At 33.8% G+C, this 23,386-nt stretch overlaps 1 protein-coding gene across 1 annotated transcript in view; it reads left to right on the top strand.

The window, feature by feature from the left end:
• Positions 1 to 23,172, top strand: part of Ack-like (activated Cdc42 kinase-like) — a 290,445-nt gene extending 267,273 nt beyond the window's left edge. The window contains exons 15-17 of the mRNA XM_090407542.1: positions 7,760 to 7,912; positions 12,251 to 12,320; positions 21,519 to 23,172. Of these exons, the coding sequence (XP_090263668.1) occupies positions 7,760 to 7,912; positions 12,251 to 12,320; positions 21,519 to 21,737 (442 nt within the window). The 3' untranslated portion in view covers positions 21,738 to 23,172. The remainder of the gene's footprint in view (positions 1 to 7,759; positions 7,913 to 12,250; positions 12,321 to 21,518) is intronic.
• Positions 23,173 to 23,386: the final 214 nt, after the last annotated feature.

The following is a 23,386-nucleotide window of genomic DNA, read 5'->3' as shown; positions in this document are numbered from 1 at the left end:
GGCCCATGAAAAGTTAGTTTTGGCACAGCACATAGGTATATAGACTTCTGAAGGAGGGAGTGGTCTGGAATCCAGTGAGACTAGTGTTCCCCTACATGTAATACTAATGTGTACAATAAAATCTTGTTCATGGAATTATATTCTGAAAGGTTAAACAATGTAGAAATCTGTAATTTGCAAGTAATAGATTATGGGGGAAAAAATTATATGTTCCTCAGCTTTTGTAAAATAATTTGAAAAAAAAAAAATTACGCAGATACATTCCTGTGTTATTTTGGTCTGACAAGGATGAAAATGTAAATGTTGTTTATGCTTATAATTCATCTGCAGAAAGTGTTTTAGATAAAACTTTTTTCAATACACTTGCATGACATTTTGAAGTATCTCATTCATCAACCCACACACACACAATGGCCAGGTTTTTCAATTTGAGATAATCGATTTTTATTTCATAATAAATTTACAATGATGGAAAAACGGAATTGAAAAGATGTTTTTATATTAGTATAGTTGTATTTTTTTCTTCATACAGTGTATCATTAGCACAGTATTGTATAAGAATTAGGCCTATCATTGGATGCAACTGCTAGTTGGGTGGAAAATTTATTTTTCTTGAGGAATGTGGTGATGTTTACTTTGCTTGGCTTTCTTTAGAGGTCTTCATAAACGTCCCTCTATAGTTCCATGGCAGCTTGAATGCTCTCTTAAACTTTATGCTTTTCTCCATTCAGTGATCTTTTAAAATAATTTTTACAGATAAAATTACCAAAAATGCACAAATTTTATTTATTAAAAAAAAAAAATTATAGATGTACAAGATGTTTCACGGAATCAGGTGACAAGTACTTTTATGTTTAGGACTTTATTCTGACAATGCAGATGTGATGCACAAATTGACTTTGGTACATACTACTTCACCACATAGTTGCCCATGCCCTTTTATGCATTAATGCTACCATGATATTGTGGCTTATGACTTGATCATGACTATGCCTTTTGGTGGGAAAGGCCTGGGCTTTCCAACCAAAGACTAAATATGAGACTGGTTGCCTGACTGAAGGTGAGTTAGCCAGTCTCATATTTAGGTAGCAGGGTTTTTGTTCATGGAAACACAAGTTTTCATCCTGTAAGAAAGACAGACAAGCCAGATTGGTCAAGAGAGAGCTGTACCTGCTTGTATGAACCTTGTGGCCATTGTATTATCATATGCTAATTAATTACCAAGATATCTCTTCCCAGTGTAGATAAAATTAGTTGTATCAGTGTCATTTGTAAATTGCTTGCCAGCCAGGTGCTCCAAAGAGATGGAAATCACTGGGTGCAAGATTAGGAACTGTGCAGTCCAGACCTTCCCAGATATAACACCACAATTACTCACATGTGTGACAGCAGGTTGTCATACAACAGTCCAGACATTTCAATGACTGGTCAATCATAACTAATCCAGCATGTTGCAGTACTATTCAGTGTGGGTGCATGCACTGTTGTCCTGTTTTTTTTTTAGATGAATTTTTCCATGGCATATATATTTTTTTTATATTTGCAGTGTCATATATTGCACTTCAGTTATCTCCTGTAATAATTCACTTAAGAACTGTACTCTTTCATGGTAATGCATCCAGGAAGAGAATGTTCCTATATGAAGAGCTTTATGAACCTCCATGAATTGCTTTATCACCTTGCATGTATAATTTTTCTGTAGTCAATATAAGTCATTGGGATTGCTATATTCTAAAGTACGATACTAACTCTACTTACAGTTTGTCGAAAAAAGAAAACGGATATCAGACAAAAATTATATATAAAATATGGTTGCCCTGCTAACAATTCAGTTACTAAAAAGAAACATATACTATGGTTTTTTTTTTTTTAAATATATTTATACCCAATGAGATATTAAGCTTTTGGATAATGTCAGTTGCACAAAGAAACCCAAACTTGTTTCTGTGACATTTACTTCATGCCCTCTTGCCTGTGGGGAAGCATCCTTAGCATGCAGAAATTGAATCATGTTACACACATCTGTATATGACCATGTTTCCAGTCATCTTGCTAACTTACAACTTATGGTGTAGCTGTACAACATGCTTTATCAACCCATGATCGCATGAACAAACAGGCTATGAAATGCTCTCTTCACCTACTAATCCATTTAATCATATTCACTCCCCCCCATATCTTTATGCACACATATATCATTCCCATACATGAGAGGTAAAAGAACCTATATCACATCAGTGGGGTGCAGATGAAGGTTGTGAAAGAAGGAAACAAAAAAAAACCCAATATTTTTCTTGAAGAGTTGGAAGTTTGGAGAACATGGGGAAGATTGTTAGAGAATAGAGACAGATGGAATAAAAGAGGCAGAAGAGAAGTAGGTTCATTTGTATCTACAGTTGGATTGAAAAGCTGCTGCTTGTATTTTAACAGACCCAGTGGAAAGCAGAGGAAAAGAAAGGTTAGAAGTAAATGTCAGCTCAGAGAGAGAGAGATCTGAACCTTTCTGATGATTTCTGTATTATTGAGAGTAAGGATAGGCGAGTCAAGATTCCCTTTCACGAGAAAAAAAAAAGACGCCTTGCCCTGTTGAAGAATAATATGGAGATACAGTGTTACTAGACAATCTTGAAGCTTGGTTTATACATTGCATGGCTTATAGAATGAGTAGGATGAAAGGATGAACTATTGTCAGCAAAGGATGTATAGAATTGGATTAGAAGTGACTGAGGATATGTTATTTATATATAGGAAAAAGAAGGTAGGTTAGAACAGACATTTACTTTATGCCCTTTTGCCTGTGAGGAAAGCATCCTTAGCATGCAGAAATTGAATCATGTTACACACATCTATATATGACTATGTTTCCAGTCATCTTGCTAACTTACAAGGCATCCCTTGTAATTGGAGGAAAAGGTCAAAGAGAAAAATTTATATACCCATTTGGGTAGCTAAAAAAACCGGAAGGTGGAAAGTAGACTGAAAGCTTGCAATTTACTGAGCTGATTTCAATACCAGACAGTCACATGCTCCAGAAATCTCAAGAGCAATGCACTAGCGTATGTCTCTTAATCTTTCTGTGGCATGCCTCCATTGGTAGGCGATGTAGGCCAAGAGATCACATATGAATTTAGAATGGCAAAATACTCTACAATCCTCTAGATAGTAGAGAAGTTAAGTGTAGATGACATTTCCTATTATTTTGAAGAAGATTGAAGTGAGAGTAATCAGATGGTAGTTAAATGGCAGACTTGTCATAGTTTTATCTCCCATTTTATGGAATAAGTTGGATGTTGATTTCATCTGTGTGCTTGGATAAGTGTTAAAGTTACACATCTTTTGAGTACAATTGGGGAGATGCAACCAGCACCAGAAGACATTTTGGTATTTGATGTCTCTTTGCTTAAAGCCACAGGTGTCATGTGTTGCTCTGTTTCTGTGGTTGGAGGCAGTTTGCTTAATCATGTATGCAAGAGTTTGGAGAAGAGTGATGCCAGGAGGTTTGCTGTGTCTTTGTAACAGTGGTGCTATCTGGATGAGAGGAGAAGTAGAAACACAGGTTAGCAGAAGTTGCATTCAGCCTTCACTAGTGATCAGAAGGCATGACCTGTGTTTGGACAGGAGTCAACATTTCTGCTATTGGCCTTTATGAAGTCAAATTTAGATTAGCTGATGTTTTACATTTATTGACTGCTTCAGTATAAACTGAATATGAGCTGGGCCACCTGCAGTAAGCTTCAACTGCTTTGGTTCATATTTGGAAAGTAGATGAAAATTTTGGGTAAGAATAGTTTCTATAACTTGCCAAGAGCAGGTGTTAGGATCAGAAGAGTTGAAACAGAAGTCTGACCATCGCAAGGAAGAGTATAGAATGAGGTCAGAATTGGCTGGAGAGCTTAGAGAAGAAACCTGCATAAGCTTGTAGTATGAGATCACCAAGAGAAGAAGTAGCCCTCTGTGGTATACCTAGAAGAACTGGTTTAAAAAGATCATTGATATTGGGATGGTGGAAAGGGTTATCAGATATTCAGGTTGGTAGGTGTGTATAACTTCCACATCTCTTCCAGCTTGGCCAGTGGAATTCAAAAAAGGAATCCAGATGGACTTGCAAACATTGTCACCTATGAAGATCACTTCACTATATGGATAACTGGGTTATAGAAAGTCAAGCTTCAGGAATAAGAAGGTGAATGAGTCAGAATGGTTTGTGGAAGTTAGTGAGTAGTAAATACAGCAGATGAATGTTATTGAATGGAGCAAGGATACCTTAAGATAGAGAAATCAAATTACTCTAAATTTTGCATTTTCTGGCAAGCAGCTTTGGATATTACAAAGGTGAAAAGAATCATATACAGTGTAATTAGACAGTGAAAGTGGACTGTGTCATTAAAGCTACAACTGGGGGGGGGGGTTCTCTTAAGAAAGGAGATCTGGTCTTAGATGTCTGCAAGTGATAGCATACATTATTTATGGTGATGTTTATGTCATTGGCAGTCAAGTAAGGATTTGAAATTTTTTTTTTTTGTAGGAATTTTGACATGGTTTGTATGTTTTGTTTGATTTGTAGTTCTTGTTGGAGTTAGATTTTGAAGGAGTTTTTTTCAAGCACCCAAAACATGTGTTTCATATGCGATGTGCTGGTATCATATTTATATGGCATAGATCAATGTTTGTTTCTCAACTACCTCTGTTTTTGTCTTTAAAAAAAAAAATCAAATTAACGAATGATTTAACAAGAACTGACTTTTACTTCTCTTCCATCCTTCAAATGGGCTGAGTTCTCCATGGATAAGAGCTATCCACCCTTCTCTTTTTGAAGACAGAGAAAGGTGGAAGGGAAGTTTTTTTCAAGCACCCAAAACATGTGTTTCATATGCAATGTGCTGGTATCATATTTATATGGCATAGATCAGTGTTTGTTTGTTTCTAAACTACCTCTGTTGTGTCTTTAAAAAAAAAAAACGGACTAACGAATGATTTAACAAAAACTGACCTTTACTTCTCTTCCATCCTTCAGATGGGTTGAGTTCCCCATTGATAAGAGCTTCCTACCCTTCTCTTTCTAAAGACAGAGAAGGGTGGAAGGATAATTATCTGGTACAGAGTATTTATTTTGACATAATTATTATATAGTTTGAATCATAATATACTGGTATCCAAACCTAAGGACAAACACTATTTCTTAAAATTACAGTGGCAAATTCAGACAAATGAGCTTGTGGCAGTTTGTATGACTGACAATTTCGAGTAGAAAGTGGGTACACATTCAAATTTTTGAATTGCTTACAAAGGGATTACATGGTAGTACTCAACAGAATAAAACGTAAAAGGTCTCCACTAAACGAATTGTGTTTGAAGGAAGCTCTTTTCATGAAGGAATAAAGTTTTGCAAACGGATGTCTTGTAATGTCTCAAAGACATCAAATAGGTAGTACTCAACAGAATAAAACGTAAAAGGTCTCCACTGAACGAATTGTGTTTGAAGGAAGCTCTTTTCATGAAGGAATAAAGTTTTGCAAATGGATGTCTTGTAATGTCTCAAAGACATCAAATAGATCAGGGCTGTCCAAAACAGGCCCTTGGGCTGCATGTGTCCCACAGTACGATTTTTTGCAGCCCGCCTGTGGGTTTTGACTTTCACAAGCAACAAAAATAAAATAACATTTTGAACCAAATGTGTATTAGATATTTTAATTCTATCACTGATCAATAATCTTGATGTTAGTAATTTTATTTGGTGTTTTTACATCACTATATACCCATGCGTTTTTCAAATATTAGATGTGTCAAAGAGACGTTCTTGCACTGTTTCTAACGTGCATGCCCACGGGGAACAGCAACACCTGATTAGTGTGCAATTAGTGTTATTTGTTTGTTCAACTATCGCGGTTGTGTCACTGTTGCTTACTAAATTACTAGATATGCATTGGATGCTGCCCTCAGATAAATATTTTTTTTTAATGCAGCCCTCGAATGACTGAGGGCTGCATTAAAATCAACGGAATGTGTTCCGGACATTTGCTAAGGGGTCGCCCTCACTCTACCACAGAGCATGAAGACAGATTTTTGGTTTATAACAGCAAAACATAATCAATGCACTTTGGCAGGTCAGCTTGCAAGTCAGCTCCATTCGAGAACAGATACATGGATATCTTGACAAACTGTGGCAAGACACCTGTGACAAGTAAGTCTATACGCCCGAAGGCCTGTAGTCTGCATCCATTTATCCACAGCTTGTTGTAGAGCTCATTTTCAGTGGTAGTATTGTATCCATAAAAATTAGACAAGATAGCAGTGAGCTAATGTACTCTTTACAGATGATAGTCATTTTAGTCTTTCCTCTCATTCTAGACGACACTTGATCCTCCATGAAAGTGGTACTGCTTGCCATTGCAAGATTGTTCTTGAGAGGGATAAATACAGTGGTGTTAGGTTGATTTTATTTTATTTTTTTATTTTATGGCACAAAGACATGAAAGGTCATAATACTGTGCTAGGACTCAGGTCACAGCAATACATATGGTAATTGGTTAGTAGGACAATCACAAACATCCAACCCCTTGGTGGGATTCGAACCTGCAGCCTCTTGATTGGAGAGTGGACATGCTAACCACTCAGCCAACCAGGCCGGTGGGGGAGGCATGATGCTTAATGGATGCACAGAGCTGCAAGTGCTGGAAAATGGGACTATGACTGATGAATGATATTGAAATGAAATTCTTCAATGTCATGTTTGATTGTTTCATGGTGCTGTAGTCAAAGAATTCATTTTTATGCATGACAGCCACACCATATCGTACACAATCTGTGGAGATACTTCTGGAGACTGAGGATATTAATTGAATTCAGATCCCCAGATCTCAAACCTGCAGAACACATTTGGGGTGCAATAGGAAATGCATTGCTGCTCGAAATTCCCCTCCAGAAAATAAACAAGGTTTTCCTTGCTCTGAAAGAGAAGTGGGTCAGTTTGCCTCAAGAACTGAATTACTTGGTGCTAAACATGGTATAATGCTGTTGAGAGCTGCATCACAGTTCAATGCAGACATATTCCATACTGAAATATCTTTCCCTCTGCATGGTTTTCTGTAAGCACTATATTAATTTCTTAAATATATATCCTTAGGAAGTATGTAACTTTTGCCATAAACATATTGCAATTTAATTTGTATGAAATTTATAAAACATTTTTTGTGTAATACACGTTATTATTATGCCAGCAATAAATTTATGTCCACAATTTGGCTGTAGTCGTGAAATTTTTTTTTTATATACAGGTAAAAATGTAGTTCGTTCTTAGTATTTGGACACTTCTTTCAGTACCCATATTCTTAAGATACAAGAATAATACAGCCAATATTCACTGTGGCAAATTTTGTTGGAGCCTAAGAAATAAGTTCTATAATAGAGGTTTGGTATATTCTCCATAGTATTGATACTATGGAGCTTTTGTTGAGCTTTGTAGTTCAGTTTGTTATAGTGAGTGAATTTGCCATAACATTGTTATATGATATAAGCCAACCGTAATTTCCATGACCAATTTAAATTTTTTTTTTTTTTTATTGGTCATGGCATCTTTTTGTTTAACCAGAGCTCCAGTGTGGTTATGGTGCTTTTATATGTGATTAGGATGAAGTTGCAAATTAGATCCATATAACTTGTACTAATATGGAATAACCCAGCTCTTAATTCATTGTACATTTCAGGAATTCAAAATTTGAATTATATGTAATTTATTGTAGTCTGATTCTTTTTTTTTTAGTCTAGATGATTCATTTGAGACTCAAATTCAAGCAGAAATAGATAAATTGGACAATATTCCTGAGGAAGAAGCTCAACTAATGTATAAAAGTAATGATCATGTCAGTTGTGAGGATTTACTGGAGTTTGCTATGGACAGGCCTAATTACAGAAGGTGAATTTTTGTTTTTATTGAATTCTTAAAATAACTTAGTTTGTGAATGTCCAAGAATCTTGTCTGTTTTGGATTTCCCCCCCACACTAGAAGAATTGCAATCAGCTGTGCATTAATTTGATATGGAAAATATGCAAAATTGGACTTATGCAAATTTGAACCATTTGTTGAAGTGTTCTTTATGGATCATGAACCATTTGCATAATTTAATTTTAAATAAACATGTACTTGAATTATAAAAAGACTGAGCTTATATATTTTCAAGAACTAGTGATGAATATTATTTCAAAAATAATACCAAGCAGTGGGGGGGGGGGAGGTGACTGCAGTACTACTTAGGATATCAACCAACTTTCACTATAAAAACATCACGGTGGCGAATTTCTACAATAAAAACTACTGAAAAATCTCAGGCAAGCCTGGATAGCATCAGTGCTGTTTTAAAGGAACATTTTCTGTTGTAATAACCTGCTCCTTTGATCCCTACTGTTGACTATTTTGACAGTTTGTTGTTATATATGATTCTTTTTTTTTTTTCACTTGATGTATTACTTACATGAGTTAGGGACTTGTTAAAAAAAAAAATTAATGTCCCTAACCTGTTTTTATAAATTATCATGTGTTTTCATATTTTTGCTTTTTAACGATAGCTTTTAAAATTCTTTCATCCACACAGTAGTACAAGAATATCAGTAAAAGTTACAAGTTACAAAAATGTTGAGTAACCAGTTACTTTGTATATTATTATTATTAGCCAGGCCTCCATGGAGTCAAAAGACTCATTGTGGGAGGTCGTTTTTAGGAAATACAAAGTTTATCATACCACTCCTTGAACCCATAGTTTTTCAAAATTACCTTAATTCCACAATCAGTCAGAAATATTAATTTTCTGTCTTATTTATTTAATATAGTCATTGCTGTTAAAAAAAAAAAAATAAATAAATAAAATTACATTACTTCACTTTTTAACATGTTTTTTTTTAATTATTTCAGAATCTTTGTAACAGAATTTAAAAATATACTCCATTGAAATTATAGCATGTTTAATTATAAAATTCACTGAATTAACATATCAAAACATATAAATAAATTTCCCTCCCCACTTCCCATTTTGAAATCATTGTGTCATTACTTGCCTAAGAAACATCAATGTTCTTTGCTTCCTTTCAAAATTGCTTTGCTAATTTATATAAACTACATAGACAACAGAGAATTAAATTAATAATAATTTACATCAACATTATCAAACCATTCAGGCCTCCATTAAGCAGGATGATGGTCTCCCACTATCCAATGAAATTCATGTACCACATATACAGGTGTAGGCAAGTAGAATTCCAATGTGTTCTTACTGAATTTTGCTTAATCTCAATCAGAGAAACCACTGATGCTAGCTGTGAGTTGGTATCAGTAGTTTGAAGTGAAGATATCAAGCATCATATTGTACTCTTTAGAAAAATTCACAAGAAAAAGGAAGCTGTTCCAGAGAAAAGCAACCTAGGAAATAAATGAAGAATAAGAATAATATGATTTACAGAAGTCCAGTTTCATCCTGAGACAGATGTCATAACATCCATTTATGGACTATAAAGAAAATATAGTATCCTTTTGCAGAAAGACACTGATAAAATATATTAGTGTCAGTCTTTGTTGAAGATGACATTTATGTATTCTTCTGAATAAATGCTTTTAATAAGGACTATTGTTAATGACTTTTGGATGACCATAAATGATACACTGAGTTGCACATCTGACATCCTGTCAGTTGATATTCCATTCATCTGATTGAGATTTTGCTTCACCTTTAATCTTTAGCTGAAATTTTCTATCTTTGATATTTGACTTAGTGTGCAGTTATGATCAATGTTTAGTGTTTAATTGCTGGATGTTTAGAAAAAAATATAATAATAATACCTGAATATATATATATATATATATATATGTGTGTGTGTTAAATATTATTTAATGACTGAATTCCGAGATAATAGAGAAACAAGTAAATTTAATATAACCGCACAACTAGTTTCGTTGGAATGCCGACTTCATCAGGTGGTAACATAAAAAGCAAATAAAAGACCGTCAAAATTGCACCATTACAACAACAGATCATTAAAAACTGTAACTATGTTTGAATTGGAGTCCAAGCTACAGTTATGTACGTGCGAGTACATGTTATGTACTGCTATTCAGTACATAACATGTACTATTCAGTACATGTTATGTACTGAATAGCAGAGCTATGTGAGTCTGGCAGACTGTAACTGAGATTGCTGTTCATGTGGGAAGAGTCAAGGGTTATTTCTTTTAATTCCAGGATATGACGTTCTAATTCATTGCAACATATATGAATGTTGAAAGTTGAATTCCAATCTATTTGATGTTGGTGACCTTCATCATTGGAGTTAACTGAGAAGAACAAGATGTGGCCGGAGAGGACGGTGGCTCTGGTTCATTGTATGAGATATCTCTCTGGTGTTCTTTGAGGTGTAGAAAGATAGACTTTTCAGTTTGGCAGTAATATGGTTTCCCACAGGGGCATATAATTTTGTAGACACCTGGAAACTGAATATGGTGATGATTTTCTTTGGGGTGGCTTAGAATTGACTGGAGTTTAGGTAGGGTAGAGAAACACATTTTAATATTGAACTTCTTCAAAATTTTTGCCAGTTTAGTGGAGAGAGAACTGATGTAAGGTAAGGAGATGTAAGCTCTGGGGTTGGTGGAAGCCTCAACAATGTTTTGATGATATATATAGTAGTTTATTAATATGGTGGTATAGTAGTTTATTAATACTTTTGGAAGAGTAACCATTATTTGTGAAGGTCCTTTTAAGATGTTTCAGTTCATTTTTGGGTTCTTCCTTGTCTGACAATACGGACTTGGCACAATGAGCGAGAGTGGATATGATGCCTAATTTTTGTGCTGAATAGTGGTGAGAGGACACATGCAGGTCTATCTATCTGTGTGTGTGTGGATTTTCTGACGATTAAGATTTTTAAAGAATCAGATAAATTAGAACGTTGTATCCTAGAATCAAAAGAAATAATCTTGCCTCTTCCCACATGAACAGCAATCTCAGTTACAGTCTGCCAGACTCACATAGCTCTGCTATTCGGTATTGGCAAACTCGTGAAGGCATACGCTCACTTGTACATAGTGCGAGCTACAGTTCTAACTATAGAACTGTAGCCCGGACTCCAATTCAAACATAATAACAGTTTTTAATGATCTGTTGTTGTAATGGTGCAACGTTTGTTTACGGTTTTATTTGCTTTTTATGTTATCACACCTGACAAAGTCGGCATTCTGACGAAACTAGTTGTATGGTTATATTAAATTTACTTGTTTCTCTATTATCTCAGAATTCAGTCATTAAACAATATTTAACATGTCTAGAAACCGAGTCAAGCTGCTTACATATACATATATATATATACATATATATACATATATATTGTTTGTTTGTTTTTTAACATGTATTGATTTATTTTTATGAAAGACGTCCTTATATTCAGTTTTTAAAAAGGATTAAGTGATAGCTGCATGCTACATTTCAGGTGTTAGTGATGCTTGATATAAAGACAAGTGCATAAATCCAGAGATATGGAATGGAAAATTAGCCCACAGCAGGCTGAGTTTTCACATAACATAGTATTGTTGCACGTTGATAATTGATCTTTCCAAAGCTCATATTCACAGGTAAAATTTGTTTCTGTTTGACTTACTGAACCATGGAATCTGCTAAACATTGCATTTGTGTTATTTGTTTTCTCTGTCAAGTGGCTAGAAGATTCTGTACTAAATCATTTTTGTTTTATATAAAACATGTATATAAAAATCAGCCCTTGTGAAACAATCATTAACCTCCTCTGGCTTCATAGATGATTCTTTCCTTTATAATCAAAAGTTCAGAATATTCCAAAACAAGATAGCAAGTCTTTGGTCATCTCCCTCAGACATTCTGATTAGTTTAGATATATTGTCTTCACAAGTTACTGGTTAGTTAATTTTCACTTTAGTGAAAATTAACTAACCAATAAGGAATAGTTTTTGTCATTAACCAGATGTGTAAAAATCTGCTTGCTCAGCCACTATAATGAGCTATTCCTGTAAATTATGTTAAATTCAGGGGGAAAAAATTCAGATCATGTTTGAAGAATGATACTTCTTTTAATGTTGTATTGAAGGATATTATAATTGGATTATACAGAATAAACAGTAGATCTGGGAAAATGATATAGGTAAATGTGTAGATATAGATAATTGTAAATGTGCATTGTATTTACCCATTTATTTTTATTTTATTTTATTTTATCACTATTTATTTATTTTTTGCAGAACTCAGAGTAGAGCAAGGGGAACAGATTCTGATGAAGTCAGAATAATGCAGAAAGTATTAGCAAAAGAGGTAAATAATAAACCACTTGTAAAACTATAATAAAAATGTTAAAAGTAATTCAGTGTAATATTAATGGTTTTGGCAGTGATGTCATCTCAGAGATAAAATAATAAACTATAATAACCATTCTCTATCCCACAGGGGAAAAAATAATACTGCAAGGACAAATCTGTCACCAACACATCCAAGTGTATAAAGTGCCATGTGTAACTCGGTTTAATGACAGAAAGTAAACTGTTAAGATCTGCCTTGAAGGACATAAGAAATGCATGTACTCTCAGGACTAGCAAATGATGTGTTGGACGGCACCTCACACAGAATTAAATTGACAAAAACTACACTGCTATGCAGAAGCCATTGTAAATCTGAAAAACTGTTTTTGGAGTCATAGTTGTAATGAAGTACTTCCCTAATTTCAACAAGTATGATTGAATTAATTTACCCAGTGGTTTGCAAACAATACTTAAAATGTGTGCTGACTTATTCCCCTTGCACCAGACAAATATGAGTACCATGAAATTCACCATTTGCATATAGGGATGGCTTGTTTATATTAACTCAGCTTGTTTTCTTATTCGCTCTCTCACCTTTTTATTTATATTTTTTAATTTTTATTTTTTCATGCATACAGACAGATAACAATACTGATATGTTCAACAACACTGCCAAATTAGACTATCATTAAAAATAAATTTTAATTAACCTATCCTCCACCCATAATAGCTAATTCTGCCTTGAAGGCTACATAAATTTACTGCTTCTGTCACCTATTCTTGAATACTAATTGACATATTTTCTTCGCTATCTTTTTTAACGCCCTCTTGCCTGGTTCAGTTAAATGCAGAAAACTTTTGCTGCTGCTGCTGCTTATTATTATTAACACCAGATCTTTATGAAACCAAAGACTCATCATGGAAGGTACACACTATTACACACAAAACCCATCAAACTGTGCTTTAAAGTCATTCAATGTATCTGCATTCACCACAATGTCAGGCAATGCATTCCACTCACCAACCACTCTCCATGCAAAGAACCTACTCCTTATTCCCCTGCTCACATCCTCCTTATACAGCTTCCAGGAATGTCTCCCTTCTTCTATCCACTTCCCCTATTCTATGAAAAATTTCTTCTACATTAACCTAGTAACAACCCATAATAATATACCCCAACCCAAGTAACAACCCCAACTAATATATTTTACTAAATCAATTTTACTTGCATTTCATTACATTATATTTTAAACCTCAGTTACCTGTCCACTCATCCAGTATTTTTGATTATCCTGTAAAGAACTTGAGTCAAGAATAATTGACTTCTCTGCTCAACTTTAGGTCATCAGCAAAGTGAGAAATTTTATTCATAATGTCTGGACCAAAATCATTTATGAATATATTAAACAAGGATCCCTCCACCAAACCCTATGGCACCTCACCTCCTAATACTTTACTCTTGGAAGCCTCGCCTTTAAATACCACTTCCTGTTTGTTTCTCAGTCAACTAACTTCTAACCTATCTCATTAGGTAATTATTAGTACTTACTTGGATCAGTAAGCTCTTATGTGGAATGCTGTTAAAATCAAAGACACTGTTAAAATCCCATCATGGCATCTGTTTTCCTCTCACAGCTTCATAAAAAGTTAGCTGATTTGTGATTTGCTCTATTAATATCTTTTATTCTCCTATAGGAAGTAGGTGAGGCTGTTTTAGTCCTATCCAACTTTTGGAGACTGAGGATGGGGGACAGTTCAATCTCCACCAGTAGCCAATCAGAGATAGCTTACCCAAGACTATCACTAATTATAAATAGCACGTGGTGAAGAGTCATAGATGATGCCACCATTTTGTGGTCCATAACATAATATATTTATTGTCTGAAATAGTGTAGATTCTACAGTTGATTTTCTTAAGCTTATGGGATAAAAATTCAAGTGTTTCCAGGAGAAAAACCACGCTTGCCTGTGCCAGAGAGTGACTAGATTTGATCTGAGAACAGCTTTCTTCAGGAGATGCCTAGCACTGCAGATGCATACACCACTTCCCCATGGCTACACAAAGGAACTGATTTGTCGTTATTGACCGTTAATCAATCTTCTCTTCCACTGGTCTCATGTGGAAGCAGTGTGTGTGTGTTTGTGTGTGTCTTCTCCTGGAAACTCTAGATTTTCGTTCCTCAAAGGCAAACTATAGGACAATAAAATATTCACCCTTAGAGGATGAATGGCAAGCTGGCTGCATTAATTGCCTAAGACTACTAATTAAAGAACTCAGCCTGTCTTTGGTTGTAATTATAACCAAACGAAACATTCTTCATAACTCAAGTTTCATCTTGTAGACAGACAAAGCATGCAGTTGGTCTGTAAAGCATTTTGAATGCTGGATAATAGTTAAGGGCGGTCTAAAGGAATTGATGATGTGAATATAGAGGATGTAGGATTTGGATATTGTGTAAAATTCTGGAAAACTGTATTTAGGACTATTAAAATCTCAGGATGCTTCTTAATGAAGATTCTGATATTTTAATGTGTACCTGGCAGCAAATGTACATGAAGCCAGAGACCAATACTTCAGGACTTCACAACTTATTAGGAGCAAAACTCTGTCCTCCCCCCCCCCCCACAATAAGCAACCAACCAACAGTGACTAAACTATTATTTACTTATGATAGATACAGAAGGGTCTTTTAACCCCTTTCACTGTCAATCAAAATTTTCAGAAATTACAACTTAAAGGGCCTTAAGTAATTGGCTGACATTCCACAACTTCCTTTGCTACCTCTATACCACCTCACTAGAACAGTATTGAATAAACATGCCAAGTGTTGATTCCCAGTTCTGAATAAATCATTCAGCATTGAATGGTGATACTGACAGTGGTGTTAAAAACTGTTAGTCAACTTAGCCACCCAAATTGCCATATGAATGAAATATATGAAATAATTTATGCTTTATATCCATGTTGTCCTAAAAGCATCAAAATGTTGTTTGAATGGGCACTTCACATCCATGTTTTATTAATATGTGAAGACATCAAGGCTGGTATTGTGGTTAATATGCACACACACACACACACATTCTGTATACTCTGAATCCAAACATATCTAGTGAGGTCACTTACAAGATATATACAGGTATTCCTCGGTTACCACGGTTAATTAATTCCTCGATGTTACCGCGTATATCAAAATCGCGTTAATCAAATCTAATAATCAATGGTAAAAATTTGTCCATGATCGATTACTGTATTAATAATTCGTTTTATATGGTACTCTTTTAGAAAAGATAAAAAATGCATGCAAAGTAAATGTTTAATAAATACTTGTACCTACATTATTTACTGCAATTTTTCTATCAAAAGATGTTATCAAGAGTCGTTTGAACAGTTTTAGTTTTTTTCTTATCAGCATAAATTCTACGATAACAAGCAGAATGACTCTCCAGACATCGGCAAACAAGCAATAAAAGATAAAGAAAAAAACACTGCAAATATAATACATGATGGGACAAATTAAGTGGATATTGAATCCAACATTATTTCATAGCCGAATATAGAAACTACAAGAGTTTCGTGCCGAATATATAGAAACTACAAGAGTTTCGTGCCGAATATATAGAAACTACAAGAGTTTCATGCCGAATATATAGAAACTAAAAATTTCGGCAGATGCAGGCATAAGCAACCTTATGGGCAACTCGTAGTGAAAGTGGAGTAAGCTCTAGATCACTTTCCTTAGTATTTTCAGTAATGTAAAGCACATCTCTTAGAGGACATGCATGACAATTATTGAATCCAAAATTATTTCATAGCCGAATATATAGAAACTAAAAGTTTCGGCGGATGCAAGTATAAGCAATCTTACATAGCCGAATATATAGAAACTAAAAGTTTCGGCAGATGCAAGCAATAAAAGATAAAGAAAAAAATACTGCAAATATAATACATGATAGGACAAATTAAGTGGATATTGAATCCAACATTATTTCATAGCTGAATATAGAAACTACAAGAGTTTCGTGCACTAAAAATTTCGGTGGATGCAAGCATAAGCAACCTTATGGGCAACTCGTAGTAAAAGTGGAGTAAGCTCCAGATCACTTTCCTTAGTATTTTCGATAATGTAAAGTATTACACCATAGAGGACATGCATGATAATTATTGAATCCAACATTATTTGATATCCGAATATAGAAACTACAAGAGTTTCGTGCCGAATATATAGAAACAAAGTTTCGGCAGATGCAAGCATAAGCAATCTTACTGGCAACTCATAGTAAAGGTTTTGTAAGCTCCAGATCACTTTCCTTAGTATTTTCCATAATATAAAGCACATATCCTAGAGCACTGCTTCCCAAACTTCTGGATGTCAGGGTCCCCTTTGCAAAAATTAAAATATTTCACAGCCCCACTCAAAAAAAAATCGTAATACAGAGATATATTATTATAATATTTATTGTATTTATATTCAATACAAAACATATACAGCGAATATTGCAAAAATCAAATGCATATATTACATATTTTGCCTCTTACTGTTTGGTTCTGAAGACGATGCGGGCTGTTCTGGTAAAATATGAAATACTGATTGTTCTTCTTCTGATTGTTCACAGGAATTTTTTTTTATTTTTTATCAGCCACTTATCCATCTCAGGGTTAAATTTTTTAATGTAGAATAGATCAAATAATATCACCACTTACCGATACCGGCACATCACAGACTGATAACATGAAATTAGTGAATATTACCTGAATAAGAGAATCCCTGGAGAAGGAACATTTTTCTCTTTTGTGACTTTTCTCCCTTTAAGGTAATTAAGCCTAACGCGAAACAGACAGCAAAGGCAGATTATTAAAACGTGCATATGATTGGTGCAGTATTAAGAAAACTGTGCAACCGAAACATAAAAGCATAGCTGATAATTGAGTTGAAATGCTAACCGAATTCCATATGTGAAACTGCCATAACATTCATTATGTATATATATATTACTTAGTTTTAACACTATTGCCTCTGCAGTATAGTGGCTGTTAAGGAGGATGTGTTGTTTACCACTGCAAGCAAGTTACTATCTCCCCACACGAACTTGTTTAAGCTTTTTTTTTCATGTGTGAAGTATATGTGAAACTTTTATTGGTAACAGAAAAACTAGCTCGGATGACAGTGATAATATAAAACGAGTTTTGATATGTATATAAAGTCAATATCAACAGTCCCTGATTACAAACGCGTGATGAAAGGGACGGGAAGATTTGGAGCTTCCCTGGAGAGCATTCGAGGTAAATACAATTAACCACTGCTTTGAAATGAAACATATGAATAAGCAATATTTACTAATATTCATTAAGCGCCGAAATACGCAGGAAGCAAAGTTTGTGAACCAACACCAATATGTGAATTTTTCCATTAAAATATAAAAAATAACAAAAAAGAAATAAATAATAAAAGTTAAATACGTTTCTTTTAAAATAAAACAAATTTACTTAATCTTAAAACATTTTAAATTTGTTTTCATTATTTCACCCCCCCCCCCCCCTCAACAAAACCTACGGCCTCCAAGGGAGCTGCAGCCCACAGTTTGTGAAGCGCTGTCCTAGAGGACATGTATGATAAATAAGCCTTTGGCTCTCTATTTCAGTAATACATGATGGTTTATTTATTTTCAGATACAATCTAGAAATTATTGAACAAAGAATAAAAATCAACTAACCATACTATACTGTTATCAGAGGGCACAGTATCTCTCAGATACAATTTAGTGTCAAATATCACAAACCTTTACATAACGTGTTAAACCAAACTGACAGCAAAAAAACAGTGCCAATATCAATCGTAACATATGAATGCACAGCTACTCATGACCTCCAAGCTATACGCTGAATTGTGTAAGAATATTTATATTAACATTTTGCATGTATCTGTCAGATCAGCTGCGAGCTCAGCAGGGTTAAAGACGCGTTAATCAAAACTCTTGCCACGTATATCAAGGGATTGCCGCAATTAGTTTCGCAGCAGCGTTAATCAAATCCTGTATTAAGCAAAACCGCGTTAAGCAAGGGATACCTGTGTGTGTGTGTGTGTGTGTGTGTGTGTGTGTGTGTGTGTGTGTGTGTGTGTGTGTGTGTGTGTGTGTGTAATATAATTTTTTATTATCCAAATAAATCCACAATAAAATTTTGGATTTGTCTCAAATTTATAAATTCTATTTTTAAAAAAGTTGAAATAACATATTTATAACAGAAGAATTTTGTTAATTACAATATTTTGCATGTACGTTATGCAGATAATAGAAAATAAATATGCTTTCATTCAGTAGCAAATCAAGGCATCTTCACAAGGCTCCAAATAATTGGTCGTACTAATTAAACAATGCAGATATGCACTGTCTACAAAAGAAAAAAAAAAATATATTTTTATTAACCAGCTATAAAGTGGCGGGGGGAATTCCCTAATCATTTGGGCTCCACAGATAAAACACAACAGATCAGCTTTGCCATGCGCTACTGTCAAATAACTCATGGTTTTTAAGAATAAAAAGATTTTATCCCACCTCATTATAGAATAATATAAAAGTTATGCTCAACTTCATTGTTGGACTGTGAGCTTTTGAACTTTCTTCCATATCCTAAAGAACTGTTAACAGTTATATACAATATTTTTTTGAATAAATTTTTTCCTTTATCAAGAGATGAATTGCAAATACAAGTATTACAAGAAAGAGGTTTATTCATAATATGGAAATATCATAAAATACATCAGCTATTTTAGACCAAATCCATCTTTTGAATTCGTCTATTTACGAATTCAAAAGGCAGCATTTAACACAATCGGTTTCACATTTTTATTTCTGTCAACACACTATGTTCTTGTGAATCACCTTCTGCTGAATGTTTCTGTACTTTGTGAATGTCACTTTCACGTTCTGGGCAAACTAACTATTCAATAGAGAAAAAAAACTTCCAAGAACACAAATGATTGTCTATCAGAAATATCTGGTCTGGTTTCACTCAGCACTCTCAGTGCAGATCAGAGAATCTTTGGTGCTTAATCCATAGAAGCTCTTTGAAAAAGGAATGTTTATTTTAAGAAAGCTCTGAGGCTTTATTGCATCAACCCAGTATCATAATGATACTGGATTGTCTCTTCTTACCTAAAGTTTTGGAGATTTAAATTCTTAATAACTAAATATGTATATATATATATATATATATATGTCATGTTGTACCATCATTTTTTATTTTTTATTTTGGTTTAACCAATAAGAATACAATTTGGTCGGCTAAATCCCAAATTGCTAGCCCATCCTCGTTCGTTCAGTATCAAAGTAGATACCCAACAGGGTGCACCACGAGAAGGTGAGGATTGGACATTAGGTCAGAAGCCCTGGTCGGTTCTCCACATTCCTTTAAAGGCTATGTGGAGGTCTCCTCTCAGTTATACAGCTTTGACCCTTAAGCACCCATATCCTGTACACCCCTTGAGGGTACATGGCAGGAATTTGATGATGATGATGATGATATATATATATATATATATATATTCAGTTTTTAATATTATCGTAACACTATTCCGATCTAAACTGATCAGATACTATATTCTCTAGTTCTTTCTATGAACATGAAATTGATTATTGGATGTTCTTTTGAATTTGCCTTTGCATCACTGGTGATGAACTATTAGATTCGGTCTGCAATATCTGATGTATTTTATAATAATTTCCTATTATCAATAAATCTTTCTTGTGTATACATGTCTTTGCAATTTAAAAATAATTTTTTCTTGTATGTCTTTCAACATCCTGTATAAAGTTTTGATTTTTATTTTATGATAAATTATCAAGAAATCATAGAAATATAATTGCATTTAACATAACAAATATAACACATCTGGATCCACAAAACTTTAATGCATGTTTAAATTTTGTGGATTTGGAAAAGATACGAGAAGATACCAAAAGAAAAGCAGTTCAAAACGCTTCAATTATATTATGTATAGGAAATCATACTTAAGATGTAAGTCAGCTGTTAGAGTTAAGTAAGTACAGGAAGATGGCCCGATGTTAAATCAAGTGTAAGATAAGAATTCAAAGAAAGGAAAATGACATTAAACACAGTATCACAATTAGAGATATTCAACTCGTTTCTGCATGCCAATCTACACATCGCAGAATTGCCATCTTTTCTTCTACCGAAATACATTTTCTGTCTTTTTTCTCCATGTTACTAACATGGAAAATTCACCACCACAACTTGAAAGCAACTTTCACACGCTAAATTGCTTAGCAGAAATTCTGCAATATCATTTCGTACTGTGATCAAAAAATCACGGTATCGCTCATCGTTACATTACTGCTGCAAACGTGCAAGTCACCGCGTGATGGCAGAAACAAAACTACAGCTGAAAGCAACACCATCTGGGAACAGAAATGTGCAGATTGTGCAGAAATCGATTCGAAAATCAGTATTGCCACCCGAGAAAAAAACCCAAATCATGAGAAATAACATCCATATCAAGTTGTTAATGGCAGGAAAACAATATATCGTAAGAATAGGCCTTAAGACGGGACCAACAGAAAATGATGTAAATGGCAGGAAAACATAAATTGCGGGAACGTAAAAACGAGGTTTTACTGTATATAAAATATTTCAGCTATTTAGATACACTTTTTAATGAAGATGGCAAATTAAATATTGAAATAGAATATGGAAACAGAACAGAAATGATGAATCAGAGTAAGAGAGAAATTAGAAAACATAAGCTTTCAGTATACAACATGGTATTTCAACTACCTACTTTTACTTGTGGTTCTAAGATTCGAAGCAGAAATAAAACAGTTGATCAAGGACTAAATATCACAGATATAAGAAATCAGGGACCGAGCAGATGCCATCAGTGGCAAAATCATATTAAAAATGAGGATAAGGCATTATTAGTATTTAAGAATATGCTTATTGGAATTTTATGTGTTCACACTGAAAACTGTCCACTTTAAACATGAATTTTATCAAGAAATTTTAGTATGATCTTAGATATTCCATTTTCAACAGTCATTGTGTTGTTAAAATTGGCTTTGCATTGTTACAAAATATTCAGAAAAGAGTAGGTTTATGTAAATTATTGTAATTATAATAATTATATATTGTAGAATTACTTAAATCAATATATGTTGGTTTTATATTGAAATGTGTTTTATTTTTTGACTTTATAAACAGCAAGTTACACCTGAAGAATGCCTGGTTGCACTTAATGAAACAGACTGGGATGTACACAAAGCAATCAAATATATGAGGCTGCAATGTATTCTCAACTCTCACCTCATCAATATTGATAACTGTAAACAGATGTTAATCAAATGTAACTGGGATGAGCGTCAAGCAGCTAACTACTTATTAGCCACCCACAATGTAGCTGAAGACACAACAGAAGTCTGACCATGAGAGATATAGTTAGTTTCAGGATCTCTAGTGGGGTAAAAAAAAGCATGACAGATGAATAAACAGTTTTTAAGATGGCTTTTTAGAAGGTGCTTAATACACATTTCATTGTCAGATATTTGTAAATTTTTTAACAGTGCATGTGTGTGTGTGTTGTCTTTGCTTGACTTGAACAAACGGATCTTAAAGTGAAACTTTTTGTTTCATCTGCTTGAAAAGAACAAAGCATTACTGAAGAAGAAGCTCAACATTTGTCTCAACTTCTTAAACTGGTTGGTGCCATGGGTCCAGTTTGATAAAGAACAGAGTGCATTTGCACATAGTGTCTGTTTGTGCAAGATTCCTGCATATGTTGATCATCCTTTTACTGTCTTCCCAGAAAACAAATGTTTTTTTCTTTCTTTTTTCATATATAATAAAATGTTAATCTAAATTTTCATTGTATAGTATTTATACATTTGATGTGTGCAAATTTTAATTGCAAAATATGCAGTTAAATTAGCAGTATTTGGTAATTTATCTGCACATCTCTGGAAGTCATCTTTCAAGTAAAATACTTCATGGTGTACATTAGTATGTTTTTGTTCACATACATCCTTTGTTAACTGTTTTTGTTATTACTTTCAAAACAAATTTTCAAAGTTGTTTTGAAAATCATAACCAGTGAAGAAATGCATCTTTTCTTGTTTCGGAAATATGATAGTTCATACTAAAACAGCTCCTGCCGTTGGGCTAATAAAATTTTCATTGACAAGCTCGAATTTTGTCATTCTTGTTTTTCAAATTTATAAATTGAAAAATACATTTAAAAAAAAGTTAACTCAAGATATGACATATATTTTGTTTCTTTGAAAATGTCATGTAATATGAAACTTTAATCTTCAATTCTTGAAATTTTGTAAAAGGATAAGTATGGTATATTTGCTGTGAGAATAAAGAAAAGACTGTGTATTTGCAAAGGAATGTGCATGTCTTGCTTATACATATCAATGATAAAAGTATATGATGAATATTTTGTGTACAGCTTTAATAATTGTATTTCATGGACTTTTCACATCTCTTTATATTTAAATCTTTTGTACCAATTCCTTTCAACACTGCTAATTGCTGAACTCTTAGAAATGCTTTGTTCAATGACTTTAAGTACAAACGTTATTCATGTGAATTTTTAAAGGTGAAATTACGAACAGTACTATGTTTGTTTGGCCCATTGTATATTAAATATTTCGGGCCCTTCCTATATTGCCAAATGTTGAGAAATCATTTCAAGTTTATGAAAAGACTAGTCTTCCATCAGAACCTATTTTTTGTGTTTTTGTATTTTTGAAATGTAACTGAGTTTTTTATACCAACATCTAATTATGCATTTTTTGTAATTTGTAGTATCTATTGCTAAAGAATAATTGCTAATAAATTTTTAATATTAAGTTGATTTTCAAAGATTATATTTTTAGTATGCAAATACAGATTGTGCATAAGAACCTTAACACAAATAGTCCTTAGGTTTATTTCAGAACAAAAACAGGGAGTAATACATATTTCATTTTAATCATTTTTACTTCAAGAGATTGCTTTCTTCCTTTCCTCTGTGTGTGTGTGTGTGTGTGTGTGTGCGTGTGCGCGCGTGCCTGCACGCACACTCACCT

Source organism: Typopeltis vanoorti, chromosome 2, assembly GCF_054136105.1.
Source record: "Typopeltis vanoorti isolate ZY-2024b chromosome 2, IOZ_Tvanoo_1.0, whole genome shotgun sequence".
Classification (NCBI taxonomy): Eukaryota; Metazoa; Arthropoda; class Arachnida; order Uropygi; family Thelyphonidae; genus Typopeltis; species Typopeltis vanoorti.
Note: the sequence above shows the minus strand (reverse complement) of the source record. Positions and strands in the feature narration are given on the sequence as shown.